A 10,242-nucleotide genomic window follows, 5' to 3' on the forward strand; every position below is an offset into this window, starting at 1 on the left:
AGAGAATCTAGGTATGTAAATATGCAATCAATGAATCCTTGGTACCGTCAGGCGTGGCTTACTCCGCGATTTCGTCGCTTTGCTACAGGTAGCTAAAAGTACATCCGTTCCATCCCAATTTTGGGTAAAGCCATAAGCCGCGCGTGGCGCTGTCGCTACCTAGCGGACATATCTGTGCTGATCGTAACAGACGCGTTTTGTTAGAGAGTGAGTCTTCTGTACTATTATTTATTCTGTGGTACCGCTGAGGTGTATTGTACCCACTGTTGGCCGAAACGCAGTGCCGGATTTAGACATTTGCCGCCCGTAGGCTATGCCGATTTAGCCGCCCCTATCCGCCTCGCTTATAGGTTTTTTAAAGTACTTTCCTGTCAGAGGCGTTTAATATTATAGTACAACACACCATAGCCATATTAAAATGCATATAAGGTGACGTCACTAATGTCACATTCTAGATACACTCTTTATATTTGCCTGATCTGATCGGTGACCGATGGGTACCGCTGGGTTTTGGCCATTGAGAATCAAGGTGAGGCATTGGCAGTCAGGCTGGATATAGCTAAGGAGTTCGGTCGGGTCTGGCATTGAGTCTGCTCGAGAGACTATGCTATACAAATGGATTGCTAGCTTTTTATCCGGTAGACGCATATGAGCCGTATAGTAGACGGAAGCTGCTCCGATAGCGTGGACATTACCGCTGGCGTTCTACTAGGTTCTGTGCTATCATTCAATTATATGGTCAGATGGGTCACAATAAAATGTAGTTAGTGAAACGAAAACGCGAGCGTAGATAGCGCGAAACTTTTTTCGAGAAAATAGTAGGTAGGTACATTTTTAGGGTTCCGTACTTCAAATGGAAAAAAACGGAACCCATAATACCACGAAGATACAAGAATCGACGACCATCCCAAATTTATAATGTAGTCAGATGGTTCACAAATAAGGTACTGAAATGAAAACGCGAGCGCAGCGAGCGCGAATTTTTTTCGAGTAAATGGTAGGTACATTTTTAGTGTTCCCTACTTCAAAAAGGTCTTGACATGACAGAGGGCGGCAAAATCGACAAATTATGCTTATTATATTTAAATTTTGCAAATAAATTCTGGTCTACCCTATCTGAACAGCACATAAAATATTTTTTTGACCCAAATTTGCCGCCCTAGGCTTCAGCCTACTCAGCCTAGTGGTAAATCCGGCACTGCCGAAACGTTAATGCAATTGACAATTTTTGACCATAAACCATTGAACCGTATACTGTAACCGTCCGTTACCGTTTACGGTTCAATTTGTAATGGTCAATTGCAATTAACGTTCGGCCAACACTGATTGTACCTACCAAGGATGCATTATCATTATCAAATGTACTGTGCAAGCTTTTGGCGTTAAGTACATCTATGGTCATCGGGTTCGAAGGAATACTTATAAAATAGTTTAGTGAGTATTGTGTAATTGAATTGCAAATAATTAGTCGCGCTTACTATGTCAACAATAAGGCAAACAATTTGACCTTTGCCCGATGTCTAGACGTTATGCAGACCGCGCATCCCGTTCATGTGATAGCATTAGTTGACACAGATAAATACATCACATAGGTACAGAGGTACAGTCAAGGTTTGAATTATCAACACCAACACGGACAAAACGCCAAAAATTGTGGATACGACCTTATTGCCAGCATATTAAGGTATCGTTTATTTTGACACATATACTGACAACGCTGTCGTAGCGCTACACTCGTAGCCGGTCCCAGCGTTCTCCCGCTTTGTGCGCTACTACAAACAGAACCCGCCGCCGAGCGGGTTTCAAGTGTCATCCTCCTAAGGCCCAAGGTCCTATCTATAGTACTTCTTCAGATCGATGAAATTTAAACCATATTCAATAGGAACAGAGTTGCATTGCTTGTTTCGTTAAATTTTTAAACAAACAAAATTCAACCCTATTCCCTGCACTATAAGTTCAAATTTCATTGGCAAAGGACCCCGCAGCAAACATAGGGAAAAAGTTGTTTCAGTTAAATCTGACGAAATTTTAGTATGATGTTAATTTGGCTCTCCTGATTATTTTTTTGTATGGGCACAACTCTCTCAGAAGTATACTTTCAGAAATAATCAATATAATTGTTTCATACAAAACATGTGTTTGTTAACCATTATTTACGTAATTCCTTCTCTTGACAGTTGTTGGCTGCACCTTATGACGTCAATAACTGTCAGTGCGTGTCATAACAATATATCGATTTTAGAAAACATGTCGCCTAAATAGAAAAATATATACTTGATTATTTCTGAAAGTATACTTCTGAGAGAGTCGTGCCCATACAAATAAATAATCAGGAGAGCCAAATTAACATCATACTAAAATTTCGTGAGATTTAACTGAAACCACTTTTTCCCTATGTTTGCTGCGGGGTCCTTTTAAGTTTCGCATTTGTATGGCTGGGCCTTAGGTTATTTTAAACGTCAAACTTCTATGAAAATTTGAGTTATAATTATAACGTATTAAATAACACTTGCTATGCGTATGGTATCAAAATCGCTCAAGACTTTTCTTAGTTTACTTATAGTTTAATAACCAGTAGGTAATGTAAAAGAGATTTTAGTAATTAACATTCAACTGGGTAAAACTGATAGTTAAAAAAATCCAAATTTACATAATTTATTTTTATTTACCTATATATCTAAATCTATATCACAATCCGAGCTTTCAAATATAGACATTTGAGAACTTGTAACAGATTTCTTACTTGCATAACTTGAGTTATGTATTGAACCAGACACATTCTCCAATTTAACAACTACTTCGTTTTCTTTGTGTTCTATGCTTGTGTTTACTTTTTCTTCATATTTACTAATATCATGTTTCTCCACACACTGGAACTGTCTTAATTTGCTGCGAGTATTTAACGACGTATTAGGATTTAGTGTACCGACAGAATCTTTTTCACTCTCTTTGTTTTCGATAAATGATTTACTTGATTTGTCTGTTTTATTCTCTATAACTTTAATATCTACGTTTACTTCGCTAATCTCTGCTTTCCCATCTCCTGAAATCTTACTATTTTCTATTACTGCATTACTTTTTCCACTATCATCAAAGTTAAAATCTATACCAATTTCATTAAAAATATCATTCACACTGGGGACACCATTCAAATTAACGGTGGTATTTTGTTCTTCTGAATCGCTCTCAGAAATACTATCAAGGACATGATTTTTAACAGATTTATCGCTTTTCTTTTTACCTAATTTTTGATTGTTTACATTTTCTTTCCGCTTCCTTTTCCTTGATTTCTGTACTAGTGGTGGTTTTCTTTGAAGTTTATTAAGCGCCGCATGTTTCTTCAAAGTCGCTGCAAACTTTACATTCACATTATCCCTACTATCGAATACGGGTCGATCGTCAGTATCGTTATTAACAAAATCCACATGGTCATCGTTTTTATTTTTGAAATACGAGCTCGTAACTAAAGTTGAAGATAGCGGGATATTGTCATCAGACACGTCGTCGAATTTTTCGAAGAGCTTCGAGCTTTTGTTTTCTATTTCGCGTTCTAGAGTTTGATGATCGACTTGGAGCAGTTTCGCGTAGGACAAGAGTTCGTTTTGCCAGATTTGGTGGAGGTTTAGTTTGGTGAGGAGCGTGCGGGCGGTGCAGAGGTAGTGGAAGTCGGGGTGCTTGTGGAAGGAGTCGTGCAGCGCGTCGGTGGTGTCGGCGAGCGCGCAGTCCTGCATGGACAGGTCCACCAGCGCCGCGGCCGTCACCGCGTCCGCCGGCAGGATGCTAGTGCGCCGCATTAGCCGACAGTGCGCCTGGGATAGCCTGAATTAAAAAAAAATGATGCATTAAGAAAATCCGTTTCGGGTTTGAGGGATCTTCACGAAAACTTGTGATAATACCTACTAGTTAATATAAACGGGAATTAAAACTAAACAAACAGCGAACTAGTGAAGCTGCTATACTCAAAAATACGATTCACATTGACCATCAAGGCCAGTGACGACGGTTCGGCATAATCGGTCTTATCGGTTAGCTGTGGACAGGTGTCGCAACTGGCTTTGATTCCATGTCGTACGTCACGCGCATTCGGCGTATAAAATGTTTCTAGGTTATATATTATTATTAACATAGACCTAGTATTACATAGATGAGCTATACGCGTGCCTCCGTGAGGGACAAAACTTACGCAAAGCGACAATATTAAAAACACGTTTTAACATTACTGACAACATACCAAAAACAATCTACGTAATTCGGTCGGATTATTTGTTGCCCATCATAAACCATGCTAAATTTTTGGTGGGGAATAAACTAAAAGTGAGACTGTGACAAGGACAAGCAATAATACCGCTTTCTCTGCTACTCCTACTGAAATTTCCATAAGTGCATCTCGTTCGGTCGTTTGGCCCCTCCCCCGTGTCATCTCTATATTATTGTACCTCTATGATTATTAACATTTTCAGTCCCAAGAACCCGCCAGTCGAGTTCATTTTGTATTGGAAATGGGATGCTTGGTACAGACAGACAGTGTAAAACAACGCTCGTGTACCTGACTAGGCTGTCCAGCATGCGCACGGTGGTGCGCGAGGGGTCTCGCGTGGCAGCGCGTCGCTGCGACATGTAGTAGGCGCGCAACACCGTGTTGGCCGCCGCTGTCATTTCCGTGCGAACGCCTCCTACCAGCCCGATGTACATCTGCAAACGGGAACCGACTCTTAGCGCCACTTGCATCATCCCATTAACCCGGTAATCAGTGGCGGATTTGCCCTAAGTCCAGTAGGCCCGGGCCTAGGGCGGCAAATTGTGACAAAAAATTCGCTGATGATTACAAGAAATAACTCAAAATTTTATCGATATGATGAGTACTGGAGAAAGGGGCGACTACAGGGCCTGGGGCCTAGGGCGGGAAAGACTTCAAATCCGCCACTGCCGGTGATCCAATGTCAAATTGTACTGGTAACCATGATAACTCCAGGTTTAACCGTAACCGGGTAACCCCCGGGTGAATTGTGCAAGTGGCCCTTACTCTACTACAGCCATTCTCAAAGTGTGTTCCGCGGCACCCTAGGGTTCCGCAAAGCCTCTGTCGGGGTTCCGCGAAAATACTTGTAAGAAAAAAACCAGTTCTTCTATAGGTATATCTGCATGGTCCACAGTGATGAACGAAAATTAATTTGGGGCTCCGTCAAATATTTCGCTTGTCAAAAGGGTTCTGTCACCAAAAAAGTTTGAGAATCGCTGCTCTACTATATCTGAATACTTAAGGATCGCTATACTGCTGCTCAAAATACGCTGACGCGCCGTAAATTGGCTATATCAAAATGACATGGAGTGATTACATAGCGTTCGTATGGACGCGTCCACTTGGATCGGCGTTTAATGACGTGACGCATGACGTCACTGCGTTTACAGTGCGTCATCGTATTTTGAGTAGCGGTGTGGTCGATCCTTGTTTTCCATTTATTTCGCACATCTTAGTGAAAGTCGTAACTGAAGAAACGCCCTGGCCCTGCGTGGAGGGGCGCAACAACCTCCGCCAGGAGCTTATTTGTGAATATGGGTGCTATTACTTAGAATCTTAAAACAAAATTGTATTCTAGTGAAAGTTAACAAAAAATCACTCGTAAAGAAATGATTAACGCAATTTGTGTGTAACTTTTAGTCACAGGCGGTTCTAAGCTGCGCCATACTTGAGCGTCAAATTTAAAAATCAAAAACAAATATTAGAAACGAATAATCGTACCTGCAGTTTTTCATTGCTCCATTGTTTTTTGCTGTCAATAGTCTGAGCGCCGCCGAATAATATATAGGAAGAGACGAGCTTGTCCCAAGCCTTATTCTTCGTGTCTAGCAGAATGAAAATTAAGTCAAACCTGTTAACGAACAACGGTAATGAGACACAACCAAATTTATTTTCAGTATGTTTTTTTGTCGACTACGTGCAATAAAAATATCAAAGATTGGTGTGCGTCCGTTTCTGACACCGAAGAGTAATTAGTAAAGAGTTAAAATTCTTAAACAAAGTCACAATCAACATGCATATCGTACGAAGATGTCGTAGATAATAGATAGCGCCAAATTAAAAACTTATGTACCTAGTTATGTCATGTCATTTATGTTAACTCTGCCAGAAAACATACTAGATGGCGTTACTCTATTTTTAAGTTTAAATGACGCACAGGAGCTCCAAGAATTGGTTATTCATCAGCAGCACATACCTGCTGAGCAGAGGGGTCCCCAGCGCCACGTTGTGGTGCAGCGGCTCGGCGGGCTCGTAGCGGCCGCGCGGGTTGCACGCCGCCACCACGGCGCAGCGCGTGTTCAGCTTGCATACGATCCCTGCCTGCGGAATTATTCACATCTAGATATTTTTTTTACCATGGTTATACGTGGTTATTCCATTGAAGCGACTTCGCACACCGCTTCAGTATCAGCATGCGGCGTTGTCGTGCGGCCGCAGCTGAGCCAGCTCGTCTGACACATCATGACATCACACTCCCGCGTCTATCACCAGCGCCCGCTGCCAGCTGCTTACCTTGGCCACGGACACTGTCTGTTGCTCCATGGCCTCGTGCACGGCGGCGCGGTCGTGCGGCTTCAGCTGAGCCAGCTCGTCTACACAGCACACTCCCCCGTCGGCAAGCACAAGCGCGCCCGCTTCCAGCTGCCACTCGCCCCCTTCCTGAGATCAAGGAAACAAATACTTAATCCAGACACGAGGTAGCGCGCCATTTATAAACCATAGTTAGGAGTGTTACTGTATTGTACTCTCATACTCGAGCAGCAATTTCGCCACGAACATGGCCACCACAATCATCACAGCAAATTAACTGGAAGGCCAGTTACCCGGAGCGCCGAGCAGGTGAGGCCAGCGCGCGTGCTGCCGGCGCCAGAGGTCAGCACGGAACGCGCTGCCAACGCAGCGCCCGCGCGCAGCAACTGCGATTTTCCCGTACCTGTACGTATTTAATTAGCTAGTTAGGTACACACTTTGGAAGTACTGAGAAATGTATATAATTGGCAATTCACTTTATGAATGAAATCCATTTAATGAATAAATTCCATTCAGAAGTGGATATGCATACTTTTGCAGCAAGTGTACATATGAAGTCAAAAACTGTATGTTTTATAAGATTTTGCAAGCCAATTCTAGTGAATTGTAACCACAATTATTGGCTGAAATTATGCTTGTGCATGGCATTAGTTAAGACTGATCGGATATTTACCCGGGTCTCCCACCAGTAACAGATGGCACTGGCCGCGCACGCGCGTGATGCTGTCGTCTCCCGCCCCGCTTTTTGCCTGCGCCCCCGCTTCCGCGTCCGCCGCGCCCGCGCCCGTGAGCACGGTCAACAGTAAGGCCAGCTTTACTGAATATAAGCCGTATACCTGTACAAGCAAATTAGCTTCATGGTAGAAGTCCAGAAGACTGAGCAGACTAGATTCTAACTTTGTAATTGCAACATCCTCCGTGTGGCGTAGCGTAGCACCACATTAGCACCTATTGAAGTGCAAACGCTTACCGCCATACACGTGGAACGTTACAATTATAAACTAAATTGTACCTACAGATGGAACTTACCTGTGGACACACTGACTTTAAAATCTGGTCTCTGCCCTTGAGAGGACAAGCTTCATACTTTTCCCAGAACTCATCAAAGCACTCTTTGACATCGGGAGCGGCAGCTAGGAACTCTGACTTCTGGGCATTGCAAACCTCAAGGTAGTTAGCCTGTAGCACCAATTCTACCTCTGACTGCTTGGCTTGGACCGCGGGACGCCAGCGGCGACGCACTGTTCCACTAAAATAGCCCAAAATGCATGTAAAATCTATGCATTTGAATATTCTCAGCTCGGTCATGCAAATAGAAAATGCTGCAGTGGTGTTTCCACCTTTTGGCTGTGACGTCTCACTTGACCATGCTTATCTATTGCATCTATTATTTATTTATATTTTTATAGTTGCATCTGTTATTTATTTATTTTAAACTTTATCTATTATGGAAATTGGTGATGTATCTCAGGTTATAATCACTCTATACCGTGGGTGTATGCACTTACCAGATATGAACATCATCTCCAGGTTTGCAGGAGTCTACCAGGTCATCCTCCAGTACAACCCACATGGAGCCAGGTATAGTGCCTATGCCAAGTTTATTTACTTGCTCCTGATAAAGAAAAAAAGTTTTTGACAATAATTGCCATTGGAACATATATTTAATTGTTATTGGAATGAACTATGAATATGTATAAAGAATTAAGTTTTTTGTATTATTAAAAATTAATTTAGACAGTAGGAAACATTTTTCTGCTATCATGAATGTTCATGAATTAAAGTAACATATTCTTATGAGTATTATAAAATTTATTTATGTAGAAGTCATAACAAATATTATTGTAAATTATACCCAATGTAATTCATTTCAATAGTTTTATTTTATGAGTTACTATTGCGGTAACTCAGCGACAGAATATATATATATATAGTTATTCTAGTTTGTTACCGTAACCAAAGAATCTTAATAGTAAATTCCGAACAACTCACTTGAATTTTAATTTCCTGATAATCTTTGCAGTGCTCCCTGGAGACTAAGTGAACTTGTGTGAACGTTGAGCACTTGCACCTTGCTTCATCGTTTCCACATCTTGAAGGAGCTTTCAGAACATACCTGTGCTCAAACTCTGCTTGCACACAGTTCTCAAACTTGCATTTTACACAAACATACTTGCGTTGATATTCCAACATTTTAGCTTGAGTTACTCTTACAATGGTCCCTAAAATAAATGTTAATATATTTTTCCTTTTTTATTGTGGGACATACCACATTATTACAATCTATAAATCATCAACATCATCAGCTATATACCTGTATTTACAATGTATAGGTCCCTAAAATAATTATATCATAATTAAAAGTATTACTGATGACCATGCACAAGCAAATTTATAATTTATTAATTGAAAACTTACCAGTAACTTTTAAAAAGCAACCCAAGTCCACATTTTTCGGAAATATTGTCCGTTGGAGCTCAGGGCAAACGGGAAGTCCAAAGATACGAGCGTGGACGTTTTTCTTCAAAAAGCAATGAGGGAACTTTTCGATCGTAGACTTGTATTCGCTTTGTTCCAGTATATATTGCTGCGCCTTTATAATGTCTTCGTGGCATTGTGGTAGACTATCCACTGGACTACAAAGTACTTTATCGCCTATATCAGGATATATCTCGAACAGCTTTAAGAAACTGAAATTCAACTTTTTATAATAGGTACTTGTAAATTAATATTTGTAGAAATAGTAGTAAGTATTATCACTTACTCAATTTTTATACTATAGAATGCTAATATGTCCTCTTCCGTCAGAATATTGATACAATCTTGGAGGTGGTATTTCAACACGTATTCTAATATCATTTTGTATGTTCAGTGCAATAAATGAGTATATTTACTGTATTTTTTTTGAGCGGCATCATGTGGAAACTATTGGACAAGGCAGCATGACAGTGACAATGACAGTTGGAGTTGGATTGGGTCGGGCACTGTAAGTACCGTTCAGATATAACTATTTAACTAGCGTTGCACGATGGTTCCATGGTTCCACAATACACTCATGTTCAGTTTCAGTAAAAGAGATATAATTGCCTTAAACTATATAGTATGATTAATTCTTTCAGGAAACGTGTTTCACTAACATTAAAAATGTGTTAGACTTCGTGATATTTAACAAATGCGTGATATAAATTTTCCATCGATATCCGAGCGCACAGTACGTGACAGTTACAGGGCTCTACAGACCTTGTAACTAGACCAACTTCATTACAGATTATACCGACCAAAGGGATGGTGAAGCAAATCTTGTCAGTAGAAAAAGGCGCGAAATTCAAATTTTCTGAGACGATATCCGTTCGCGCCTACATTTTTAAATTTGCCGCTTTTTTCTACTTAAGATCTTCTTGACCAACTATATCTAAATTACTTGCCGACTTGAGGCTTATTTTATTATAGTTATTCTATAGATCCATCAATTTATCGAAATGTATCCAATGCGGAGATAATAAAGAAAATTTGAATTTTCTATTACTTGCTGTTGATTTGAGTCATCCAGTGGAGTCTGCAATGACCATTCCATAGCGTAAGCTTTATAATGTAATCCTCTATGAAATAAATAAATGTAAATCTAATTCAATATCTATAATTAGGCAAATAAATACGTCGTGAAATAAAACTAACCAGTATTTGATTCATTT

At 40.6% G+C, this 10,242-nt stretch overlaps 1 protein-coding gene across 1 annotated transcript; it reads right to left on the minus strand.

Annotated features, from left to right (window-relative positions):
- Positions 1-2,613: 2,613 nt before the first annotated feature.
- On the minus strand, positions 2,614-9,483 carry LOC134677145 (DNA helicase MCM9-like). The gene is made up of 12 exons (XM_063535607.1): positions 9,315-9,483; positions 8,969-9,240; positions 8,543-8,772; positions 8,059-8,165; positions 7,580-7,799; positions 7,224-7,386; positions 6,844-6,953; positions 6,533-6,679; positions 6,216-6,340; positions 5,741-5,870; positions 4,547-4,692; positions 2,614-3,819 (listed from the first exon to the last, which is right to left on the minus strand). The coding sequence occupies exons 1-12, from the start codon at positions 9,407-9,409 to the stop codon at positions 2,670-2,672; spliced, it is 2,895 nt and encodes a 964-aa protein (XP_063391677.1). The 5' UTR covers positions 9,410-9,483; the 3' UTR covers positions 2,614-2,669.
- Positions 9,484-10,242: the final 759 nt, after the last annotated feature.

The sequence above is a fragment of the Cydia fagiglandana genome, chromosome 2 (assembly GCF_963556715.1).
Source record: "Cydia fagiglandana chromosome 2, ilCydFagi1.1, whole genome shotgun sequence".
In the NCBI taxonomy this organism is placed as follows: domain Eukaryota; kingdom Metazoa; phylum Arthropoda; class Insecta; order Lepidoptera; family Tortricidae; genus Cydia; species Cydia fagiglandana.